Source organism: Delphinus delphis, chromosome 4 (genome assembly GCF_949987515.2).
Source record: "Delphinus delphis chromosome 4, mDelDel1.2, whole genome shotgun sequence".
NCBI lineage: Eukaryota > Metazoa > Chordata > Mammalia > Artiodactyla > Delphinidae > Delphinus > Delphinus delphis.
The window spans coordinates 83974994-84001764 of NC_082686.1; the positions used below are offsets into that span (position 1 = coordinate 83974994).

Below are 26771 nucleotides of genomic sequence, written 5' to 3' on the forward strand. Positions count from 1 at the left end.
GAAAGGCAGAAGCTAAAAGAATGTTGTAGAACAAAGTTGGAGGGCTAATAATACCTGATTTCAAGGTTTATTATAAAGTTACAGCAATCAAGGCAATTTGATCTTGACATAAAGATAGAAAATTATATCAGTGGAACAGGATAGACCCATATACGTGTGGACAACTGATATTCAACAAAGGTACAAAAGCAATAGAGTGAAGAAAGGATAATTTTTTCAGCAATGAGCTCATCCACATCTCAAATCATATGGAATTCTCAATAAGAGATTTCCCATCCGAAACCATCAAGGCCAGAAGGCAGTGAGAGGATATATTAAAGTGCTGAAAGGAAAAAGACTGTCAATTAAGAATTCTATATCCACAAAACTGTCCTTCAAAACTGAAGGAGAAATTAAGACATTCCAGATAAACAACAACTGAGATAATTTGTCACTAACATACCTTCCCTACAAGAAATGCTAAAAGGAATCCTTCAGAAATGAAAGGTTACTAGACAGTAACTCAAATCCACATGAAGAAATAAAGAGCACCAATAAATGTAACTACATAGGCAAATATAGAAGACATTATAGGTATATTTTTTTGTTTGTCATAGCTCTGGCTACTGTAACAAATCACCATGGACTGAATGACTTAAACAACAGATTTATTTCTCACAAGTTTGGAGACTGGGAAGTCTGAGATCAGGGTGCCAGCATGGTGGCATTCTGGTGAGGGCCAACTTCCTGGCTTGTAGACAGCTGCTTTCTCACTCTATCCTTACGTGGTGGAGAGCAGAGAGAGAACTAGCTCTCTTCCTCTTCCTTTAAGGACACTAATCCCATCATGAGGGCTCCACCCTCATAATCTAATTACCTCCCAAAGTCCCCACCTTCCAATACCACCACATTAGAGCTTCTGTATATGAATTTTGAGGGAACACAAACATTTCCTCTATAGCGTTGTTTGTAACTCCTTTTTCTCTTATCTGATATAAAAGACAACTTCATAAAGCAATCATTATAAACCCATGATGGTGGGTATACAATGAATAAAGATGTAGTTTATATGGCAATAATAGCAAAAAGGAAGGGGAGACAATGGAAATAGATAGAAGCAAAGTTTTTATATACTATTGAAGTTAAGATAGTATTAATCCAAACTAGATTGCTATAGGCTGAGATGTACAGTAATCTTCAGGGCAACCACTAAGAAAATAACTCCCCAGGCCCCTCCAGTCAGGCTTATCACCACTCAAGAGATTTTGCTCCGGTAGCCAGCAGAAAGGGCACAGGCTTCAGGGCTAGACAAGGCATGATGCAAATTTTAGCCTGTTATGTGATGCTGGGTGGTTCATTTTCCACATCAGTAAAGTGGGGATTAAAAAAATCTACCCTGTAGAGGTACCATATGCATTACACAGTGTCAGGCACGTAATAGGGAGTCCTTATATGGAAACCATTATTACTGCTATTATTATTATTATTGCTATTCTCCAACTACCCAGATCCTCTATGACCTTCAGTCTCTCCAAGGTTCAACGCCTACAAAGTCATCTCTGACTATTCCTTTCCTCATCTAGTGTGTTTCTAAGTAGCAAACAATTGATCAGTCGCTCTCTAGCTATTTATATCAATAAATGTTTCTCAACTAGGCAGTAAGCAACTTGAAAGCGTATATTATATTCTAGTCCAGAGCACCTCTTCAGCTGTAGTACAACATAGTGCTTAAAATCCTAGACTTTCAAGCCGACTGGATTCATAGCCCAGCTTCTTCATTTATTATCTAAGTGATTCTGGGCAAGTCACTTGACCTCTCTATGCTCAGTTTCCCCATCTGTGAAATGGGACAACAATAATACTATAGTGCCCACATAGAGTGGCTGTGGGGCTTAAATGGAATAAGAAGAGTGTCTGGCACAGAGTATCTGCTTAATTATTGTTTATTGAATAAATTGACTCAAAGTCCAGAATTCTAGATAGCAAGTAGCTGAAATTAGGTCAACTGACACAAATTAATCTTCACCTTCCACCATAAAAATTCAATTTGGAAACACACCCCTTGCTTTGGTAAGTTTGCTTGATTACAGCAACGTAGTAAGATAAAATAGTTGCCAAAGTTGTTTTTCAGGAAATGGTTTGAGACTAAACTGAAAGCCCTAAACCTAGTAATCAGGAGGGTATCCTGATAAACTGCCTATATGTGTGTTCCTCACGGGGACTCACAGCTCTGGGAGAGAGACCACCATTGTTTTGTCTAATTAATAGAGGAAGGAGATAAGACATGAAAAGGTTGCCTTTTGAAGATATTCAATATTATTTGTGTTCCAGGAAAACCACCTGGGAGTAGTCATTGTTATCCCTGTTATACAACAGAAGAAACCGAGGCTCAGAGAGGTTACCCAAGGTCATACAGCCGGTGAGTTGGCAGGGCCAGATTCAAACCCAGATCTCCCTGATTCCTGAGGTCACACTGACCCCTCCCCACAAGGTGAAGTTCCCAGGTGAGGCTGCCTTGAGCAGAGAACAGGGCTGCCTCAGGCTTCTTGTGAAAACACACAGAGACAGACAGCACTCTACCCATGGAGTTTTGACTCCTGCTCACCCTCAAGACTGAGGGACTGGTTTTCTCCTGGCTGAGAAGGGTCTCTGGGTTTACAGAAATGTACTCAAGATCTTAGAGAAAAATGGAGACCCAACTTATGAGAGAAGGAAGCAGACACTGCCACAGATCCACCACCTCTTGTGCAAAATGATCTCAGATGCCCTTCACCTTGGCTGGGGGACATGCCCCATCCCCCATCCCGTCGCTCACAAACACTAAAGGCAGAGACGAAAGTGCCTGCCTTCACACAAGAGCCACTTGTGGTTTCCCTCCCCTCTCAGCATACCACTTGGGAGGGCCTTTCAGTTCTCATAACGCAAGTGACTTTGTTTTCTCTGCCACAAGTTATAAGGGGCAGAAGGAGGTGTCTACTTTGTTGCCAGAGCCTGCCCTGGAGTTAGCCTTGCACCATTCGGAAGACCCAGCCTTGCTGAGCGCTGAGCCTAGCAGTCCCTTGGCGAGGCAGCGATACTCCCTGGCTCCCCAGTCATGTCCTGGCAGCTGTCTGCAGTGGTGGTGCTCTTCGTGTCCCTGGCCGGTGAGTGACACACATGACTTTCCATGGTGACCCTGCCACATCCGGTCCTGTTAAATGTAAATGCATTCTAGTGCCAGTGACCAAGGTGGGGCAGGACAGATTGGAGATGGCTGTAGTGGCTTCAGCTACTGTGGGTATTTGACTCGGGAATGCCTCTTTATTACCTTACGTGTGGAGCACACCTTCATTTTCTTTTCCAGAGGCTTTCACAGTTTGGACTTGTTTTCCATGAGTCAGGCAGCGTAGGTGTCCACCCTGGAAGACAGTGACGCTGCCCCTCGTTCCCAAATGGTCTGTAGGCACCTGATTAGGGAGAGTTTGTACAAATCTCTTCGATTTAAGAGATGGAGAACTGAGCCAGGGCTTAGAAATGGGGCTCTTGCCAAGAGCCTGGGGAAATCACGTCATGCCTTGCTTTTTCTGCTTTTCTTAAATGGAGCGCTATGTGTATGTTATGTAACAGCGAGTTGTGAAGATGAACGAGATGTGGTCTGACAAACTGCCGTCTCAGAAAGATGTAAGCCAGGGCATCAAAGATTTCTTGTTTCATTACCAGTATAGGTCAGATCAAAGAGACTGTCTGGGAAGCTGAGATTTTAATGATTCTTTTATGTCTGTGCCCCCTGCTTTCACCAAGAACATTTTCTCCCTAGGACGTTGAGTCCTCTTATGTGCTTTATCAAGTTTGCTGGTTGATTCACAATTCCTTCCACTACCACTGACTTGAACATGTGAGGGAACTAGCTCTGTCCACATGGCCTCACTAACACGCTCAAATGGGAGACACAGCTGCACTTGAGTGTAACACGAATTGTCATGAAAGTTGGGTGAAAGGTCAGGCCAGCGACCCTAATCCAGGCTGTTTTTCTTTGTGCCACACTTTCAGAATTAGAGTTTCACATTCTTTTGGAGGCAAAATGAAAATTAATCATTATATTTAGCAGAGCAAGCCAATAAAAATGCAGACGATTTCAATGTAGCAGTAACCCTCAGTGACCTGTCTGTGGGCACCAATTCAATGGCTGGCAGATGACTGGTGGATTCAGGAGGGCAATGAACGTGAGATAAATGCACAGGCAGGTGGAAAGGAAATGCCCACGTTGCCCTTTCGTCTCTGAGTTGTGCATTCTTAGAGGTGAACATGGGCGCTCAGCTAACAGATGGCAGCCCTGAGATTTGCACCCAGGAAGTTCACCTTCGGGGTCCATGCTCTGCACTTCTGCACTATACTTCTACATGCATATGTTCAAGAAATACTTGTTGAATTGCATGTGAGCAAAAACCATTCGACATTTTGCTTGGAGAGACAAAGCTTTTAGGTAAGCTAACTATGTAATCTTTATACAGTCACTTTGCTTCCCTGATCTCAAATTCGAACCCCATAAAATGAGGAGATTTAAGTTTGTATCAGTTAAATTTAGGTTCAGCTGCACATAAGAGACAAGCGCCAAATAGTGAATTAAACAAGATAAGTGTTTGTTTCTGTCTCAAGTGAAAACAAGTCCAGAGGAATTCAGACCAGGTCTGTGTGGGGACTCATTCTTGTGGACCCACCATCCAATGTGTGACTTCCACCTGCAAGGTCTCCTCATGGTTCTAGATGTCTGCTGGAGCTCCAGCCATCACATACACATTGCAGCCTGATTAAAGGAGGAAACAGGAAGGCAATAGAGAGGCCCCCTAGGTGACTGAGCTCCCTTCAAGCAACCTTCCCAGAGGCCCACATAACCCTACCACTTGTATTGCTTTGACTTGAACTCAGTCACATTCCTACCCATCTGGAAAGGAGACTTAGAGATGGGGGGCTTTATTCCATGCAGCAAGTGCTCAGCTTAAACTCATGGCTCAGTTACTAAGGAAAAAGGAGAGACTGGATTTTGGCGTAGTCAGCCAGCAGTCTCTGACACAGGGCTAGAGCCCCTTCTGCTCAAGGGTTTTCTTTGAGCCTCAAGTCCCACAGAAAACTGACAGAGGCAGGATTTACAGCTCTCTGCTAAAAGGCCTAAGATTAAACTGTGAAACTGTGAGCAGAACCTTGTCAAGGGCCCACCCCTGCTGCCCCACACATCCAGAAACCGTCTTCCTGCCGCATCCAGCTAGGGCTACCTCTGCTGCCCGGGGAGGTGCCAGAGAAAGTGCTCAGGAGTTAAGCTCGACTCCCTGCCCCTGGACATGGCCACGGCACTCCATCTACTCCGCAGCTGTGCTCCTTAGAGCTCTGCAAAAGGTAGCCTCTGAGACCTGCCAGGTCTGCTCCCTGCTGGCCCTCCTCCTGACCCCTCCTCACACCCTCCCAAGCTCCCATGATGCTGACTCCGCTGTTCTGCAGAGACATTCCAGGCTCTGAAGCCCCATGCCTTTACACATACTCTTTCTCCTGCCTGTGGGATGCCATCTACTTTCCTGTCTGCCTGAAGAATTTCTCCTTGTGATGGATTCCCCACCTCACCCCATAGGACTCAGGGCCTGCTTCAGTAATAACACCTGGGCTCCCCTGGTGGAGCAGTGGTTGAGAATCCACCTGCCAATGCAGGGGTTCCGGGTTCAAGCCCTGGTCCGGGAAGATCCCACATGCCGCGGAGCAAGTAAGCCCGTGCGCCACAACTACTGAGCCCGCAAACCACAACTACTGAGCCCACGTGCCACAACTACTGAAGCCCGTGCCTAGAGCCCGTGCTCCGCAACAAGAGAAACCACCGCAATGAGAAGCCCATGCACCGCAACAAAGAGTGGCCCCCGCTCGCCGCAACTAGAGAAAACCTGCACACGGTAACAAAGACCCAATGCAGCCAAAAATAAATAAACAAATAAATTTATTAAAATAATAATAATAACACTTGTCACACCGAGGAGTATAGTCCATTTCTGTGTCTGCCTCACAAGGCTTTGCCCCCCTGAGAACAAAGACCTAACCCCAGTGCCTGGCCTGGAGCTTGGCTCAGAGGAGGCGCCTCTGTATCTGCTGAATTGGGTGTGGCGGGGAAACCAAACTAAGGCTCTCTGGGAAGGCCCGACTGTCTGGGAAATACCTAAAGAAGCAGTTCTTGTGTGGTCACTGGCTTTGCCAGGGCCTGGCCGATGGGTTATCTCTCACTCCTCCTGCGAGTTGTAGGGAAACCAAAACATTCTCACGCCCCTTCCTGCAGTTCACCATCTAGAGGAATACAAACAAGGGGTTAAGGCTCCGGGGTACTCATTTGCTGAGTCTCTTGAATCCTGGAGAGGAGACGCTGAGGTTCTGGGAGTGGGAGCTTCGCAAATCAGTGTGTGGACTTCAGGCTGTATTCTTCTGAGTAGAAGGAGAACTGAGAGAGTCTGAGCTGTGCCCTGCCCTTGCTTCTGCCCACTGCCCAGTTTGTGGTTTTCAGACAGACCAGTGAACTTGACTAAACCTTTAGGCCAAAGATCCCATTGAAAAACTATGACCCAATTTTGACCAAGATTGGTCATATATGTGTGGTCATAAACATAGATTTTGTAAAACAGAGTATTTTTCAGAGCATTATTTCCATTGAGTACCTAACAAACATATGGACTTTCTGGGATGTATTTCAATGCACAGCATAGCTACCTCTGTCAAATTTCCATCTAACTGCCTGCCCATCTTTTATACCCCACACTCCTACAGGGAGATGAGGAGAGGAGGGGAGGGACCAGAGTAGAGAAAGAGAAGAATATTAGAACAATATTTCCCAGACTTGTTTAATTGTAACACACTCTGTTACTTTCAGTCACTTTTGTTCCTGCCACCTACCAGCCCAGGCTCCTGTCCGCCTCAAGGTCACATACCATATGGAGACACCATCACCTCCAGACACCTCACAAAGACTTCCTATATACCAAGCACACTTGACAGTGTACCGTGAGTCTTCTTGTCCTGTTTGGGGTGCTGTGCGTTCATGAATGGCCAATGTGCTTTTTTCCCTTACTTGAGTTCATTCATCACTGCTGAGAGAGGAGTTCTAATTGCATTATGAGGAAGGCTCCCCCTTTGAAAGGGTGTGCTACTCAGTTGAGGAAATTCTACTCAGTTGAGAAGATTTGCTTTAGTTCATAAGCATAAGCTGTACACAGTGGGATTTTATCAAGGACCTAATCTTCCAGGAGAGCAAAAGTCAGGTGGTTCCCAGTCTCCTGGAGTTCTCTGCAGCAATCTTTGCTTTTTACTACAAGATATTCCTAGATACCACATCTGGGAGTGAATTCTATTTCTTCATAGTAATACTATGACCCTAACTGTGTTCCTGTTGGGTTTTTGACCCAGGGAACAGCAACTCAGGTTCAGCCCAAATGAATTATGCAAATAAATCTTCAACAACTGTCAACCTTCATAACAATCTTGAAAGGAAAAATCTTGCTCCAAGCTCTACAGTATGGGCATAAAGGCTCCACGTATGATTTTACAAAGATTGGTGAAGTAAATCTATAGCCCATAAAATCTGCAACTCTCAAATATCATACATTTCAATTGTCCAAGTAAACATTTTAGATACAAGAAAAGACTCTTTAGTAATAGTCTCAAGTAACTTAATGTCATGAATAATGTCTTCTTTAAATGTTATCAAAGGCATTTTGAACTGATACTTTTGTCTTTCCCATTTTGCAAACCAGCTGTGCAGAAATAATTTATAAGTGCTACTACTGGGCTTCAAGTTAGCCTTTTCTTCTGGAAAATAATCACTGTTTTAGCATGTGGGCCTTTGAAAGACTCTCTGAGGACCACCATTATGATGGTTTAGTGAACTGGGGTCACTGGAGGGGCACCCTACTCTTCTCTCCTCTGCTTTTGTCTCTTCTCTTACCATTCTTCCCAGTGACACGCACCACCTCCACCCATGCCCAGATCCAAGGGCAGGCTTTGGTTCAGACAGGGGCTTGAGTCTCAGCTTCAAAATTTACTAGTTGTGTGATTATGGTCAAGGTAATAGAATTTTCTAAACCTGAGTTTCCTCATCTGAAAGACAGATAAAGATTAGTACCCGTCAGGGGGTTTTTGAGAAGAGCTGGTGAAATAAGACCCTCGACCTGAGGCCTGCCATGTAGTAAGTGTTCAGTAACTTGGAATTTTTATTGCTATGGGGAAAGTACCCACCTAGAAATGTATTGGATGAAAGGGAGAGATAGTAAAGGTGTTTATGGATGACTTTAATTCGATGTGAAATTCAGGACTTTATAAACACCAGCGTAGAGTGATCTTCTTTCCCTTTTCCCCGTGTTTTTCCAAGTCACTGCTCAGCACCGGGCAGTAACAGCTCCAATGAGTGAAAATACAATGCATAAACATAGTGAAACCATAGCATTGAAGAGACAGTGCCATCTCTCAGTGTACCTGATCGTAAGCTCCCAAGGGACATCACCTGCAGTTGTCTAATTTCTGGCTTGCTCTGTGCTTGGAAGGAGACAAGGATAGAACTATTCTGGTTGAAAAAGATTCAGAGGCCTTCGGCCCTGAAGGGATGACCCAGGAGAGAACCTATGACGATAATACACACTCTAGGTATGCTTAATAGTCCAGGAAGGCTTCCACTCAAACCACCTTGTTTGAGCCTGTTAATAACCCTAGGAGGTCTACAATGCTGTAACCACCATTTACACATTCAGTTATTTATTCATTCATTCCGTATCCACTGAATACCTTCTCTGCACAGGCACTGGTGGTGAAAAAAATTACCCACAGTTCCCACCTTGAGCTTGCTTTTCATCTAGTGGGAGAGAGGCACAATTAATAAATAAACATAAAATCAGGGCTGATATTCTGCTGGTACACACTGTCTGAACAGGCTTATTGTTAAATATTTGAATACCGTCCCCTTATATAATTACAAGCTGTGATTAATGCAGTGAAGGCAATGAATATAATACTGTGATGGAGAATTGTGGGGATGGGGAGCTGTTTCATGTGGGAAGGATGGGGAAGACTCTTTGAGGAGCTGACATTTAAGCCAAACCATGAAGAATTGCACACCAGATATATCAGAGCACTTATGGATTAATTTAATTCCTTAGTTGGAAAAGTCTGCGCTACTCTAAAGGTTAAGTAAGGGAATGACAGAAACTGGGGTACATTTTGAAAACTGATGGCAGGGCTTCCCTGGTGGCTCAGTGGTTAAGAATCCGCTTGCCAGTTCAGGGGACACAGGTTCGAGCCCTGGTCCAGGAAGATCCCACATGCCACAGAGCAACTAAGCCTATGCGCCACAACTACTGAGCCTGTGCTCTAGAGCCCGTGAGCCACAAGTACTGAGCCCATACACCACAACTGCTGAAGCCCAAGTGCCTAGAGCCCGTGCTCCACAACAAGAGAAGCCACCACAATGAGAAGCCCACGCACCACAAGGAAGAGTAGCCCCTGCTCGCCGCAACTAGAGAAAGCCCGCACACAGCAATGAAGACCCAACGCAGCCATAAATAAATAAATTTATTAAAAGAAAAGAAAACTGATGGTGAAATAAAAAATGGAAGGGAACTGAATCTCTTGTCATTAGAGGTAATTATGCATAGATTGGCGGAACACATGGCAAATATCCAACAGTACAATTCACACATCAGATTAGGGTTTGTACTAGATAATCTTTAAGGTCCCTTTCAAACCTGGGATTATATGATTCTCTGAAAACTATACAAGTCTGTGTAAATCTTTATTACTGTTATTCATGCTGCCCCAGCTCTATCAGGTCATCACAGCAGCACCCTACCCAGGAGCACACTCTATCCAGGAACTGTCTGGATTCACATTTGAAGATGGAAAATGAAGAGGCATTGGCACTTAGATATCTAGCTGAGCATGCTCGCTGGGGTGATAGTACCACACCCCACACAGAGAAATGGGAAGAATATCTCCAGTATGCTCACAACCCTGTAAAAACATGGGTGCAACCAAAACGTTAAAATTGTGGCCTTGTGGTAGAATTTTGAGTGACCTTCACTTCACTGTTATTTCCTTGTAAATTTCCCCCAAATCTGAAAAACACATGTTAATTTTTAATGAAGAAACCTTAAAGTGGAGTGGGGGAGGGCTTCACTCATGTGAGCCATTGGTTGGTGTATTAACATTTTTGTTTCCTAATTTGCAGTGATTTTGCATTATGGCGGTCATGTGAGAGCAAAAGCGTTTCCAGAAATCACAGGCTATTCTCCACCTGCAACAGTACAGACCACAACAAAACCTTGTCTCCTGCAGCCAACGCACCGTGTGCCTCAGAAAACTTTAGCAGCAAGGTCAACAGATGGGCATGTCACCTCTCAGATAGCTGTCACAGCATCCACCTCTGAGACCCTAACCCCACACACAACCATAAAAATTCCAGCAACAGCTTCCCTGGTAACTGCAGACAGCACCCCCTCCACCAGCCCGACAGCCCACACCCTAGTCACAACCCTGGCCACACCCAACAAGTCACACACGGCTGCTCCAGTCACTGAGGCTACAATCAGCCCCAGCACAGGTCCCAGTCCACCACCATCCACCGTCACCCCGCCAACCCACAGAACTGGAGCCAGGCCGTCGACCGTCAGCCACACAACTGGGAAAACCACCCAACTCAGTAACCAGACCACCCTTCCAGCAACATTGTCCACCACACCACACAACAGCACAACCAGTCAGAAGCCTACTCAACCCACCCACACCCCAGAGCCCACCAACACAACCCACAGAGCCTCGCCTGCCACCATAGCTCCCAGGCCCACCCTCGCACCCCAGCCATCGTCAGCCAAGACTGGAATTTATCAAGTTCTGAACGGAAGCAAGCTCTGTATCAAAGCAGAGATGGGGATAGAGCTGACGGTTCAAGACACGGAGTCGGTAAGTCTGGCACAGGACTATAGCACTGCTTCAAAAAGTTTGAGTGGGGAGTGCCTTGCTGAAAATGAACGTTCCCCTGCATCCTGTATCTTGGAATGAAATAGGTATCTGCGGGCTCCTCTTTCTCCAAGGTGCTCTGTTACGAGGTGGATCTGTTTTAGAATACGTACAAAAATAGACACTGATAGCGACCGTATGAATGAAGAAAGGCACACACCAAAATTTTAAATATGCACACCCTCCACTTTTAGCCACCATGGGCAGAGTGTTGGATGTGGCCAGCATTGACCCCAGCCTGGCCCTGCTCCTCTGGATGACTTCCAAGCCTCAGCAACTTTCCTGTGAAATGAGAGGTTTGCATTAGACGGTCTTTGTGGTTCCAGCCAGCTGTGACATTAATATGAAAAATCCAGGTGAATGAGAAGATTGGAGAGGGTGGGAGTGGGGCTTAGATTATTTGATTTACTGAAAGAATCACTATAAAAATTCTTCCTTTTTTTGCAGTTTTTACGATGTCAAGTAAAACTTCCACATTTGGTTTTTATTTGAAACAGAAGTACATTAGATAGCAAAACCTTTCCTGTAGCGCCCAACATGTTTGCTTGAACAAAAATTAAATTCTACACGGTTTTTCAAGAATATACCTGCCATGAATTATCTATCGAGGAACTCCTCTCTGTGAGAGCACTCCTTCTTTAAAAAAAGTCTTTTAAACATAACAGTTTGGAAATGAGAGGTGTCTTCCAGGGACTTTGAAATTCTCCAGTGAACACCCACTAGCCTGGAGTTTCAGGCTCAATTACCAGCCTGTGCTTCTGGTCTCCCAGCTAGAGTTTTTTTTGACATTCCATTGAGCCAATCTATTTTATTTGGTTTAGGTTTTTTCACCTCAGAAATACTTCAACATCGACCCCAATGCAACCCAATCCTCTGGGAACTGTGGCTTCCGAAAATCCAACCTTCTCTTGAATTTCCAGGGCGGATTTGTGAATCTGACATTTACCAAGGTGAGGCTGAACTCCTTACACTAACCTGCTCTAGCATCGCTTTCCCTGTCCCTCACCCTGGGGCCCGGTGGTGCAATCCCACACTTTAAGTTCCAGGGGAAACAGACCTCAGAGCCTTTCGAGATTTCTCTGATAAGAATGAGGGTCATGGAGACGGAGAGGAGGCAAGTGTCGACATCTTCCGTTTGCTTTCTTCCCTCTTCAGCCTCCTCTGTGCGGCCCAAGAAGGGCTTTGATGCCTCTTGAGAGAGATGTGGCCTTGGGGAACCTGGCCGAAGTGCCATTTGCAAACCACCCCAAGGAGGAAGCTGTACCGATGAACAGACCCACAGAAATACCCAGTGGGCAAAAAGAAACAGGATTACTCTGAGACCAGAGTCAAATGTCACAATAGGTTCTTTCCAACCACAGAAGGCAAAATTCAGGGACTAACCGGGGGCTGCGTTTTCCAGGCCATATCCTGGAGTGGGGTAGACAACTGAGTAGAGTGGAAAAGCATGGTCATGAGATCAGAGTCTTTGCTACAAATTGGACTCTGTTCTCCTTTTGACATCAGGCAGGCAACTTAATCTGTTTGAGGTTTGTTTATTTGTTTGTTTATCATTTGAAAAATGGGGAAAAGAATGAAAGATCACTCCCGTAAAGAGCTTTGTTCAGTACATGGAACGTGGATGCTCAATAGTCACTGTGGCTGTGATTACAGTGACTGAAAAGGACAAATGTCTTGGGAACACAGTGATGGTCAACCCCCTCTCAAAGGAGGCTTGCCCCTCCTTGGTCCAAAGTGTCTTTCAAATAAGCCAAGAGGACCCTTGCAGCTGGGACTCGGTGTGGGCCTTCTTCTTACCTGTCTAACGTGACCTCTGAAGTTAGAGGGTCTTGGTTAGCAGATCTTGGAGAGCAATGAGCACAGACTTTGGGATCAGACAAATCAAGATTGACTCACAGCCATAATACTTACTAGCTGCGTGACCTTGGACTAGTTGGGGCATGTTTCCTCATCTACAAAAAGGAACTAGTTATAGCTACTTAGTGGGACCCTTGGGAGAATTAGAAATGGTATATGTAAACCAACTAGCACAGTGCGTGATACATGCAACGGCCTTTATTGCATGGAGTTATTATTATTGTTAATGTTATTGACTTGGTCTCATAAGCTTTTTTTTTTTTTTAACTGGAGTATAATTGCTTTACAATGTTGTGTTAGTTTCTGCTGTACAGTGAAGTGAATCAACTATATGTATACCTATATCCCCTCCCTCTTGGACCTCCCTCCCACCCCACACCCCCATCCCATCCCATCTAGGTCGTCACAGAACACTGAACTGAGCTTCCTGGTCTCGTAGCCTTTGTCCTTCTCATGATACTTTTCTCCTTAAGGTAGAAATGCCCCTGAGAAGTTGGTGGTTTCCTTTCAGTACCAAATGGAAACAAGCATGGTCCTTCACCAGAAGAACACTCAGGGCAGAATAAACGCTCTGTTCCTGCACAACTGAAGTTAATCTAAAAAGGTGTCAGGGATTTTTTGAAAGTCACTTTGGCAAAATGGCAGAGGATAGGCATAAGAATTTATGCTTTAGTCTAGGGCTTGATCCCACCCAACCCACTGCCCCTGTGAATAATTGCCTACAGAAAGGCGTCAGGAACCTCCAGTGTCTGTGTGGGGCACACGGTGGCCACTGCTGCCGGGCCGCAGGCAGAACGAGTGTCTTGGCACCTTTCGATGTCTTTCTTTGCTCCTTTCCTCTGTCTCCTGGAACGATGCCTTCAGGCTGGGCTCTGTTTGACCAAGCTCCACCCAAGTGCCGAATGCCAGCCGTTCTGGAAATCCTCTGTGCCTCCAGAGGGTGGACAGGAAATGAGTGTCCAGTAGAGCTGGAAGGACCAGCAGGGCTCCCTGCCCCCGACACCTTCGGGAAGGAGCAAGGTGAGCCGCTCTCAGTCCACGGCCCCAGGTGTTGCAACAGCTGCTTTGCCTGAGTCTCACCAACGAAACTCACCTTATTCATTCCACTGCCAGCACCGAAACCCGGAGCGGGCACCCTTAGCTATGCCCCAAGAGAAAGCAAAAAGGCTCATAGAAAGGAAAAGTTCCCCCCAGCCTTAGCCCTTCTGGGGAATTTATGCATTTTAAAAGAGAAGTTGTTTAAGCCAGAGCAGTGGCCACAAATCCAAAGATTACAGGGGCTAAGCATAGAACTTAAGGAGTGAAGTAGTGAAAAAGTAAAAATGTCTTTTTCCTTGAAACGGGCAGCTCTTATTTTTTATTTTGACACCTTTGAGGAAGACTTTATTTCCCCATTAAATCTGCATAAGAAAAATGTTAGAGTAAGTGTGAGGTGACAAGCGGCAGCCCCAGTAGTGACGGGACAAGAGGGAGGGGTTGGGAGTACCCGTCTCCCTACCAGCCACTCCTCAGCTCCAGCTGGCGGGGTTGGTGGTGGGGCTGGCATCTAGCCCTGGGGACTGTCACTGTCCTTTATGGTAGGTGTTCATTCTGGACGGTGGGGTGTCCTGCATGGCCACTGCCCTACTGTGCCCGTTAAATATTTACACATCACCTCTATCAGGTAGTAATAAGAGACCAGTGTTTGTCAACCCTTCTTGTTCAAGAGAAGGTAGAAATCCCAATCTTTTTCTGAAAGCACATGACTTTTTAGTGTTGGCAACACATCTTTTAGACATTTGAACACTCCATTGGTCAAACAAAACGAAACACAGCTGTAGGCCCGCTTTGGCCTGTGGATCCCGGCACTGTGCCTTCTGCCCTAATGGGGGAACTATGTGAAATGCATTTAGGCAGGAAAGATGTCTAGAACCTTCCACAAGAGAAGTGGGCTCAACAATTCAGTCAACCACTTTTCCCATGTTGCTACCTTCCACACCAGTGCTTCTCAACAGCAACAGTATTAACACTTGGGTTTAAACAGATAAGTCTTTGCGGCAGGGCCTGTCCTGAGCCTTGTGGGACGTTGAGCAGCATCCCTGGCTCCTGCCTACTAGATGCCAGTAGCAACACCCAACCTCAGCTGTGACAACCCAAAATGTCTCCAGCCGTTGCTACATGTCCCCTGAGGGGCAAAATCACCCTCGGTTGAGAACCAGTGCTCTAGAGAAAAAAGAGAGCCTTAGAAAAGAGGAATACATGTTAGTTATAACATAATAGATGTTATAAAGAGAACCAGGTTGTAGAATGATAACTGGATGCTGATTAGCAAGACTGATTGGTCAGCCAATTTACCAATAAGAATTTACTGAGCACCTACTTTGTCGCCAACACTGAGCTAGACATAACAGGAGAAATAAAAGAAATATAGGCTATAGTTTTAGGTTTCAAATCATGTACAATAATTTGTCATTTTTAATATTGAAATACTGCCAATGGCAGAAACGTAAAGAAAAACTTGCCTCCTAAACTGTCACTTGATGTTGTTGTCAGTCAAGACTTCACTTATCCATATTATTACTGTGTGACCATGGACAAGTCACTAGCTCTCTCTCTGAGCCTTAGTTTCCTCCACTATAAGATGGGACCAACCAGGACCTATTTTGTTGGGCCACTGTGAGGGTGAACTGGGCTGGTGTATGTGAAAGTGCTGAGCACGGCGTCTGGAGAGGGGGGTTTCCTGTCTCGTTTCTCTCAGTTTCATTTTTTAAAGAACCAAAAACGTTTCCATGTCAATGTCTCATTTGATTAAGGTGACAGTGCTGAAAGCTGTTCAGACCCTTCAGAGGAAAGATAAATATATCTCCTTTCCCCCTGCTCCCCACAACTTCCTTGTTTTAAAGGGTATTTTGTTTTAAAAACATCTTCCAGTAACTGTGTAGAGTTTATGTTTCTGTTCTCAACACTATCCCTTTCTCATCCACCTGGTTGGAAGGGCAGTGCAAGCCTCCAGCGCCGGCTCTGGGACCTGGGAGAAATCAGTCACCAGGAGAGAGGAGCACCAGGGCAAGGCAGTGAGTTGGAGTCGATGAGGTCTGGAAGTCGAATAGTGCCCACCCACCTGGTGTTTCTCCAGAGCCTTTCAGGGGCATTCGGAGCCCTCTTAGCTTATAGACTCCTGAGGACTGTTATCAGTGTTCAAATGTTAACACACTCAGAGTGCGCTGTTTAGAACTTGCCAAGTGTGCGGCACCATTTCCTGCCCTGTTCTCCCTTGTGGGGTTCCCTCTGCCTGGAATGCCCCTCCCACCCCTCATTCATCCTTTGAGATGAATTATCAATTCATCTTCACTCTGTGAAGTCTCCCCACCCCAATCCCCACGTCCATCCCAGGTAAAACTGGGACACTTTCTTCTCTTGGAAGACCCTCCATATATTCCCTGACCTCCATAAATGCACTTACCACACATTTTGCCATCTTGAAGGCAAGTCTTGACTTATTCACGTTCCTCTCTCTAGTGCCCAGCCCTGACTTTATACATAGTATACCTTTAGCAAATGAATCCATAAAGGAGTGAATCTAAATTTCACAGAGAACTCTGGGGCAAGTTGCCAAAAAGTAGACCAGCAGCTCTAAGGAAATAGCCTCTTTGGCCTCTTTTTGTGACATTCAGAGCTGAGGTTTCTTTTCTTTCTTTCTTTCTTTCTTTCTTTCTTTCTTTCTTTCTTTCTTTCTTTCTTTTTTAACTTTTTATTTTATATTGGAGTATAGTTGATTAACAATGTTGTGTTAGTTTCAGGTGTACAGCAAAGAGATTCAGTTATACATATACCTGTGTCTATTCTTTTTCAAATTCTTTTCCCATCTAGGTTGTTACATAACATTGAGCAGAATTCCCTGTGCTGTACAGTAGGTCCTTGTTTGTGATCCTTTTTTTTTTTTTTTTTTGCGGTATGCGGACCTCTCACTGTTGTGGCCTCTCCCATTGCGGGGCACAGGCTCCGGACGCGCAGGCTCAGCGGCCATGGCTCACGGGCCCAGCCGCTCCGCGGCACGTGGGATCTTCCCGGACCGGGGCACGAACCCGTGTCCCCTGCATCGGCAGGCGGACTCTCAACCACTGCGCCACCTGGGAAGTCCTGTGATCCATTTTTAATATAGTAGTGTGTGTATGTTAATCCCAATCTCCCTAACTATCCCTCCTACCCCCCAACACACTTAGAGTTCATTCTCTAAGTCTGTGAGTCTGTTTCCAGAGCAGAGGTTTCTTGATGAAGTCGACAACATTGAACAAAAAAAGGCCTGTTTGCTGTCCACATCCTGAACATCTGTGACTGTGAAACTCCCACGATACATTTTGCAGAACTTGAGGAGAGGACCCTGGGCCTCACCGTCTTTGGCAAGCTGCATTTCTGGGCAGGCTTGACTGGCTGGCTTGCTCTGGACCCTGTCCTTTGCTAAGGAGAGTGTTTAAGTTCCTTGAATTAAGACCTTTTGAGGAGATATTGCAGAGTTCTCTTTAGACACTGGCGGTGAGGAGCCACGTTGTCAGCAGCCATTGGTTCAGTAGTGAGATGGTACTTCTGCAAATGGTCCCTTCACATGGACATGCTATAAGTGCTAAAGTACCATATTCAGCTCTTAGGAGTCCTTGGCCCCCTTTTGTCACTCTCCAACCTCAACCCCAAATGAGAAAAACATCTGGCAGAGAATAGCCCCGTGGGTGTCAAAGGAGAACGCACTATAAATTGCAGAATATAAATTGCAGAATGTGTGGCATGTAATTTCCCTTGGGCTTTGGGTTAAATCTGACACCTGCTTGAAGTTCTCAACCTCCCCACCACTGCCTTCCTCTGTATCCACCCCATTCCCGTCCCTGAGAGCTAAAGTTTCAGCCTGGTTCTTTAATCCATAGGGCTAGCTAAGCTTAGCTCACTGGCTTGCTCTCTCTTTCTTTCTGTTTGTGGTGGATCTGAGCTCTAGGATATAGATTAAAAATTATCATTTGAGGGCTTCCCTGGTGGCGCAGTGGTTGAGAGTCTGCCTGCCGATGCAGGGGACACGGGTTCGTGCCCCGGTCCGGGAGGATCCCACATGCCGCAGAGCGGCTGGGCCCGTGAGCCATGGCCGCCGGGCCTGCGTGTCCGGAGCCTGTGCTCCGCAACAGGAGAGGCCACAGCAGTGAGAGGCCCGCGTACCGCAAAAAAAAAAAAAATTATCATTTGATCTCAGTGAGAGAGGTTTACTGGGAAGGGGAAATCTTTTTATTACTGTTGTTAACAACACTAGTTAAAATTTGAGCAAAGACTTTGTGATACGTTTTTTACATGATTCCTTCATTTTATACTCACATCAACCTAAGAGGTAAGTCCTGTTACTATTGTCCCCATTCTGCTACTGAATAAGAAAAAAAATTAAATTTTTGCAATGTTCACCAAGATTCAACAACTTAACCTAGGTTACATGGGAACAGAGACATATTTTTAAAATAGTGTTTAAAAATTCTTAGCAACAATTTATTCTCCCAAAGAGGAGGTTAACCACTCTCTTTATAACATTTCATAACCAACTGATTTGCTCAGCAACTTTGTTCTTTATGGATGGTGTAGCCCAGGAGTCAACAAGCTATGCCCCCCCAACCCCCGACCAAATCCAGCCACCACCAAAAAAATGTACAGTCTATAAGCTAAGAATGGCTTTTACATTTTTTAATGGTTGGGAAAAAAAAAAAAGAATATTCTGTGACACAGGAACTCATATAACTTCAAATTTCAGTGCCCATAAATGAAGTTCTTTGGGAATATGGTCACACTTATTTGCATATGTGTCATCTGTGGCTGCTTTTGTGCTAGAATGGTGGAGTTGAGTGGTTGCTAGGGAGATCCACAAAGCCTAAAATATTTACCATATGGCCCTTTACAGCAAAAAACTTGCCAACCCCTCATATAGAATAAACTTCAGCTCTGTTACCATTCAAATGGGGCCAAATTCTGAATTTCTGAGTCTAAAAAAAGATGCTTTGCTCTAGTTTAAATAAAAGACAACTTTATTTTCTTTAACACAACTCCACAGAAAAAGTGGGTACCATGGTCTAAATAAGACTCATTTGATATCAGCAGCATACATTATGTAAAACTTGGAATCTCAAGGAAACTAAACATTCCACTGACCTCTTGTTTACAAAAGTTCACCTAACAAATGCTCTTCCTTTACCATGAAGATAGACAGCAGTTCAGTCCCAGTCAACGTCTGGCTAATTTTCACTCAGTCAAAACAGAAGGAAACCTGGATACAGGCTCCGGACTCAGTCCTGTTACATTATGACATAAACTTGCAGTGAGTATGATCACCGCCATCTGCTTTGGAAGACCTTACCTTGGGCATTAGCCCTATAATTATAGCACCAGTTCTGGTAGAGTAGGAACAGCCCTTCCTGTCAGGGCATACAGCTGGGAGGGCCCATGCTTGCTTTAATGCTTTACCTCCCCTCTTGGAATTCTTAATAATTTTTGATCTTGCATTTTTATTTTGAACTAGGTCCACAAACTATGTAGCTGGTCTTGCCTCCTATAGATGATTATATATAGGCAAATATATTCCAGGGAATGTAAAAGAAAGTTCTTGCACGACAAATTTTTTCTCTATAACCACACATCCCATGAAGGAAAGTGTAGAGCAAGATCCCATAGACAAGATCTTGCTTTGCCTCACCTACAAACAATGTGAATCAGAGGTAGAGGCCTACCTCCTCTGAGCTCTTTGTTCTCAGCTGTAAAATGGGCTGAGAACATTTATTCTGCCTCAAGGGGGTTGTGAGGACCAAAGAAGGCAGAAAAATGCACTTAGTAAACTGTAAAACGATTAAAGAAATACAAAGTACCCATTCCTTACAGCGAGGATAGCTCTAGGAGATGCCACAGGAGAGGGAATACTTCAGGAGGTATCCCATGGAGCTCAGCGCTGGCCCCATCACAGTTCTCCTGCTGCTCTTTAATCAATCTCTTGTTGCAGCCCAAGCAATTTCCAAAAACAAAGCCCTCATATCACTGCCCTGCTTAAAACCCTTCAATGGATTCTGTCTGCCCTTAGGATGGGGCAGGGATTTTATAACAGTGACTGTGGGCCCTGACATACAGGTCTCTCTTATGCTAAAAGGGATCCCAAGTAAAGAATATTCTGGGAATTCCCTGGCCGTCCAGTGGTTAGGACTCTGCACTTTCACTTCTAAGGGCCTGGGTTACTGGTCGGGGAACTAAGATCCCACAAGCCACAAGGCGTGGCAAAAAAAAAGAATAACCCGAATAAACTGTATGTAAAAGCAACCCAAGGGCCTGGGTCACAGTTGTTTTTCTCTAAAACAAATGGATGGTCCAAGCACATCATCCAACTTGCCTTTGAGACCCAAGACTGAGCACCTTGAATGAAGCATCTGGGTCTTATTCTTCCCCCAGGACCTAGAGCAATGCCTGGTCTGGAGTGGATATAAGAGAAGTTAAAGGCTAGCCAGGTGGTTTGGGGTCATATCTTCACCTGCCAACTATTAGGACTGTGACCTTGGGCAAGTCACTGAGCGTCCATTTCTTCTCCTTGTGCTTGTGGGGATTAAATAAGGTGAGGCACAGAGGTGCCTGCCACACAAGGTAAGAAGTGCCTGGCACGAGGTGAGAAGCCAGTGTGTGGAGCTGCTTCAAGGAACTGTAGGATCTAGAGTTCAGTGCATCGATAGCAGTCGCCTCACTGGAACAGTTTGTATTTCTGGAACCCTTATTGTGTAAGCAAGCATCATTTCATCTGCAAACAATATATAAATAGACTAGAATGTGGTCAAGATTATTATTGCTAAGTTCCTTTAATGACTACTAAAAGTAATTCAATTTCAGATTCTGATTTTGGTTGCTCTACTAACGTTTTTGGCAACTCACTTGCAGACAGTTTTCTAATGAATGTTTAAAAGCAATAACACCGTAAATCACCTACTTTAAAAAATAAAAACTCCTTTTCCAGCTTAACTTTCATATCTCAATCCAATTCATTTTAATGTTCCATACCCTGATTCTCTCAGGAAGCTATAGGGCTGTTTTGTAGGGTTATTAGTGGTTTTTTTTTTTCCAAAAGTACAGTCTCTGGATAAAATGTGGAGCACTGCTTTATAATTCTGAACACAACAACCTGGGGTCTTCTTCTAGACAACAGCCAGTAATCTCAGGGTTAACCTTTTCTTTCCAGAATCCTTCATGGCCCTATGTAACCATTTTGGAGACATGAACGCATTAATCTATTTAAAGTAATTGATACCCTATCCAGGAAAATCCACACACAATTTTGCATACACTGTTTTTCCCAGGGAGGGTTATGGACCCCATCAAATCCACCCACGGTAGCCTTAAGGATGAGTGGTCTCAGCTTGAATCCTTACCCTAAGATATTAATTACTAATAAGGGCTTAATGTATGCCCCCCCCCCACCCATCCACCTTCCAGATGTATTTGCAGCATTATAACAGGGGGAAACTTGGCCCAGCTGAAGGGACTCAAATAGTACCAGTGGAATTTGAATTTCAGGCTCTAGCAACAAGTATGCAATAGAGAAATTTTCAGCCAGGGGCAAGCCATTACTTATTATCTATTTATTGTATGATGTATTTACTTCTTTGGAAAATTTCAAACACAGTTGTGGCTCCATACCAACGAACCCAAACCCCTATATCAATGGTTTAATAGCTGGAATCCTGCCTAAACAGTCTGTAAACTAGGATCATAAACATAAAAACAGAGATTACCCAAAAGTTGACACACTGCTGTTTTACAGGATGAAAACTCGTATTATATCAGTGAGGTGGAAGCCTATTTGACCGTCTCAAATCCAGGTAAGTAGTTGGAGAAGACTGTTCTACCAGCGATGATGCTATGTTTCTGGTTAGCCCAGTTTTCACCTGGCTAATATGTGATGCTGCCTTTGAGAAACAGACTGAGAGAGCAGCCAGCAATGTAACTTTGAGGGAACTTATTATTGATACATCTCTGTGTGCTTCAGTCTGCTTGTCTGCTCATGCAGCAAGTTGGCTACATTGTGTCAAATCAGCAACAATAGAGTTGAGTGACTTTTGGACAGATTTGCCGTTAATGGTGAGGTTTATTTTACACTCTGGGAATCATGCATTCATTCTACGAAAGTGTAGCTAGTGCCTGCTAGGTTCCAAGCTCTATAGTATGTACTCGGTATCCCTAAGTATCTAAACATATAGTCCCTGCCCTCATGGAGCTTACATTATAGAAGTGGGGAGAGGACCGTAAACAGATGCATTAAATTATAATATACAGTTAAATAGTGCTGAATTCTATGAGCAAAAAAAGCAGGATGAGGATGGAGAGGACTGGAAGGTGTAGTAGGGAAGCCCTCTGAGGAGAAAGCCCTCTCTGAAGAGGTGAGATTTGAGCAGAGAGCTGTCCCCATTTGGGGACATCTGGGTCTGGGGAAGCTCTTTCCAGGTGGCAGGAACTGCAGGTGCCCAGGCTCTAAGGAGTGAGCTTGCTGGGGCACTCAAGGACCAGCAGGAACCAGAGTGTCCAAGAGAGCAAGTAAAGCAGCCAATGAGGTCTGAGGGGCAGCCAGGCCAGAGCACAGACAGCCTGTGGGTAAGACAGGGTGAGGACTTTGGATTTTATTCTAAAGTGTGAAAAGATGCCATTGGAGGGCTTGGCATAGGGAAATGATATATCAAATTTATATTTATACAGGTTCACTTTGGTTGCTATATGAAAAATTACCCAAAGTAGAGCAAGTTGAAAGAACTCCTACAACGTTCACTTCTAGGAAAGTAATGCTCCCAGTCAAGTTGAGGGAGTTCCTCAGAGGCCTCCGATGTTTCTCCCGAAAGCCTAGACTTCGATAACACACTGCTAGTGAGCACCTCCTCTGTGCCAGGTCGTGTACTAAGAGTTTTCATGTCTCTTTTCTCCTCTTCAAAATTCTTTGGACTGGCTTAAACTTATTCTTTTATTAATTAAGGAACTTATACTAAAGAAACTTGCCGAGAAATGAAAATGTGAAGATATATCTATTTTAAATATTAGCAATATTACATTGGTATTGCTCAAAAAGTTGTTGTCAATGATTATTGGTTAAATGTAAGTAAGATGTCACAGCTGACCTTTTCATATACATTATCTCAAACGAGTCTCCTCATATCGACTGGGGAATAAATATTGTGCATGCTAACATAAAGCAGCTAATGTTATCACTGGATAATGACCAAATTTTAGCTACTAATAGGGTAGTAACGTCTCAAGGGGCAGGAGAAGGGAAAGTCAGACCAGAAGCTAATTGAGAGGCTGAGGGAGGGGAAAAAACAACTCTAGGTCTGCATGCTCAAGGCTCAGGAGTGGCAGCAGGAACTGTCATACTCATAGTAATGATAATTTTCATGTCAATGGTGGCAGTGGTGGTGGTGTGAGTACAGTAGTTAGTTGTAGTTCAGAGGTAGTGACCATGGTGACATTAGCACGAGCAGTGGTAGTAGACTACCCCAGGATATAACACAAGATACAGCAGTGTACATGGATAATTCAGTACATCATGTAGGACGTTTGAATGTATAAATGCAGGAGTCTGCAGTGAATACAACAGTAACAGGCAGGAGACACAACAGCACAGTAGTTAAGGTAACAAGCTCTAGAATCAGACGGCTTGAGTCCAAATACCACATACTAGATGTATGTTCTTAGACGAATGTTTTCAACTCCGTCTTCTCATCTGTAAAATGGTGACAGTAGTACCTATCTCAAAAAATTTTTGTGGGAATTAAACAGGAAAATGCACGTCAAGTACTTGCACAGCACCTGAAACACAGTGAGCTGACCCTCTGTGTGAGATGTTATGTCAGATGCAAGTGAACACACCCGCAGCAGCAGGAGAGGAGGGAACTTTCGGACTCCCTCGCTAACAGCCCGTGGATGAATTCACTGAGGTCCATAGTCTGGTCCTCAGCCCCGGAAGCCGTCAGTGGCTGTTTCTTCAAGGAACCTGATGTTAAACCAAGGTCATAAAACTGATGTATAAAATCAGAATGCCAGTTTGTTCATTCATCTTGCTACTGTTTCTTATTATAACTGCAAGGGGACCAAGACAGTTGGGTACTCTGCCAATGAACTTTCTCCCATTCGGGAAACCAAACTATATTCAGAAGGGTGCCTGGTAGAGGTGGAATTAGAGCAAATGGAGTTATTAAATTTTTTTAACATCTTTATTGGAGTATAATTGCTTTACAATGGTGTAACTATTTTAAATGTTTAACCCCATGGGCCTTGAAGCACTCACCTCCTTGAAACGCGTGTGCCTCTCATGAGACAGGGCCAGTCCTTGAGCAGGTCCTTCTCTCCCAGCAGCACTCAGATGGATGCAGATGGGGCTCTCCCTTCTTTATGCTTCCATGAATGATGCAACAACCCCTCCCAATGATGGGCTTGGTCCTTCCTTTTGCTATATGAATGCATTCAGTGTGGTGACATGCAAATACTCTGCTTGGTAACTTTGCATGTCTCTGCTCTGATGCATTATGAGAGCGTGTGATTTTTGTCTCAGAGAACAATCTTACTTCTTTTATTTCTGAAGTTTTCGTGGACACTTTTTTGTGCGCAGGCACTGACAATAGCCCCCATTGACTCTGCCCCCAGTGACTTAAAATAACTGAACAAAAGATTCCGAAGAGTTTTTATTTCAATGTTATCATATTCTAATTTATGTGAGATTGCCCCCATATATGGTGAACAGAGCATCAGGAAAAAGTCCCCAGACAGCACCAGGTTGATGTTTCATGAGGCGAAGGTGTCAGAACTGTGGAGAACCACATCTAAGGAAGGCCATTTAACTGCACATGGGCCATCCAGCAACAGCTGGGGCTCAATGGATACTTGCCAGGGTTCTTACATGTCGGTATTTCACCTTTGTGTTTTCAGAGAAAGTTTACCAAGGAATGAAAAGTGCAATGGTGATGTTCGAGACTGTGGCGGGGCATTCCTTCAAGTGTGTGAGCGAACAGAGCATCCAGCTCTCCACCCACCTTCAGCTGAAAACAATGAATATCCAACTTCAAGCCTTTGATTTTGAAGGCAACCACTTTGGAAATGGTAAGTTAAGGGATCATCATGTCACAAACCTAAACTTCTGAGACCCAGGAGTAGTTTCAAGTTGTCTTCTGGTTGAAGCTTTCAAAGGGACAAGAATCACATGAACTTCCTAGAAGAGTATGATTCCGCTAAGCTCTCAGGGTCAAGTTTCTCTGGCCAACCCTCCCTCCCACCGTTGTATGAGTCAATACCAGCCTCAAAATCAGACACTTAAACCCACTCATGTCCACTGCCCTCCCACAGCAGAATACATTCTTCTTGTCTGGCCAAGATACACATTCTGACTCATTTAAACACACACACACACAGTCAATCAATCAAAGAGTGAGAAAACGCCATCAGTAACCTCCCCTGGACAAGCTGTTGAATACTGGTAAACCCAGGTGTCTTTGGAGAACACCTTAAAATCCTGAGTATTAGTGATATGTCTAAAAGTCAAGATTTCAGAATAGATTCTTTCCCACTTATGGAGGGAAAAGAGAAAGTTGTGATCATTCTAGATAGAAATACACTCTGTTGAATCCCCTCTTCTCAAATCCAAGCTGTTCTACCCAACTAGTGCTTCCTCATAATTAGTCTTAGTTTCCATGCAACTTCTACTTTGGGTTTTTCCCACCACAGAGGGAAGCAGGTTCTAACAAGAAGGCCAGGGGCAGCCCAGGGTGACTTTCCAAAAAAGCCCTTTTCTCCCCACCAGGAAAACAGTATTACAAGGGTTTCTACATTAGGGCAAGAATTGAACTTCAGTTTCTAAAACATCTCTCTCATAATAAGTCAATGACCTTATGAGTACTTCTCAGCTATCAAAAATAGATTTAGCTAGAGGTGTAGCTGTAAGTTAACTTTCTATAACGTGAGTCTGATTTCTACTTGAATTCCACTGTAAAGCTGAAAATGTGTCTGGCAGAAAACTTCTGATATACCTGGTGGAAGGCATTCAGCAAAGGCAGTATGAAGTGTCACTTGCCTTGGATCTCCTGACATCTGTAGGTTTGGTCTGAGTCCTACAATCTCTATCTTAATTTTGGACCTTTACCAGAGTCCTAAGATTAAATATTAAAATTTGCTAGTAGGTATTTCCCCCACTCTGTCATCTTGTCTCAAAATATCCAATTTGAGAAACTCTTTTAAAAATTTATTATGAAGGCTTGAAAAACCTCTGTATTTAATCATGTGGTCTTAAAAATAAGGCACACACTTTCTCTTCCTCCCCCTCAGAACCTGTGTATAGAAGGAAGTAAGCAGGTCTGGGAAACCTCTCGGTGACAGAGATGAGAAATAAAAACCTTTTAGCAGCACACCTGGCCGCTATTAAGCAGTGCTCACGAGGAGATGTAGAAAGCTATCTTTTCATTTTTTCCTCTCCCTCCTTCACCCTCTCATATACATAGTCACAAAACCCTATCAGTTCTACCTCCAAAATATTTCTCTTGTTCATTCCACTGTCCCCGCTTCAGCTCAGCTCCTTATTCCCAGTCTTTGCACCTCAAATTTCACTAAAGGTGCTCAGATGTGAAGTTGTATGTCATCCTGTAAATAATGTTTTCTACCAGAGAGTAAGAGAAGAGAGAAAAAGGAGCAAGTTGAAAAATAGAAGTTACCATACAATATGGCATTATAAAAGGCATAAGTACAAAAGGCCGTGGGAGCACAGAGGAAGGCATGAGGAGCACAGCGTTGCAGGAAGGGGGTCAGAGAAGTCCTGACAGATGGGTGACCCTTCAACAGGGGCTCGGAGAACCGGAGAGGAATCCAGCAAGTGTAACGCTCGGCCTTGTCAAAGAGAACGGTCATCCCAAACAGTAGGCCCCTGACCCCCTTTCTAA

At 44.4% G+C, this 26771-nt stretch overlaps 1 protein-coding gene across 2 annotated transcripts in view; it reads left to right on the plus strand.

Moving 5' to 3' along the window:
* The first annotated feature begins 3005 nt into the window (after nucleotides 1–3005).
* LAMP3 (lysosomal associated membrane protein 3) overlaps nucleotides 3006–26771 on the plus strand; it is a 34363-nt gene continuing 10597 nt past the window's right edge. For both annotated transcript variants that reach the window (XM_060011059.1, XM_060011058.1), the window contains exons 1-5: nucleotides 3006–3122; nucleotides 10196–10926; nucleotides 11805–11933; nucleotides 21629–21686; nucleotides 24775–24945. In XM_060011059.1, coding sequence (XP_059867042.1) covers nucleotides 3074–3122; nucleotides 10196–10926; nucleotides 11805–11933; nucleotides 21629–21686; nucleotides 24775–24945 — 1138 coding nt within the window. In that variant the 5' untranslated portion in view covers nucleotides 3006–3073. The remainder of the gene's footprint in view (nucleotides 3123–10195; nucleotides 10927–11804; nucleotides 11934–21628; nucleotides 21687–24774; nucleotides 24946–26771) is intronic.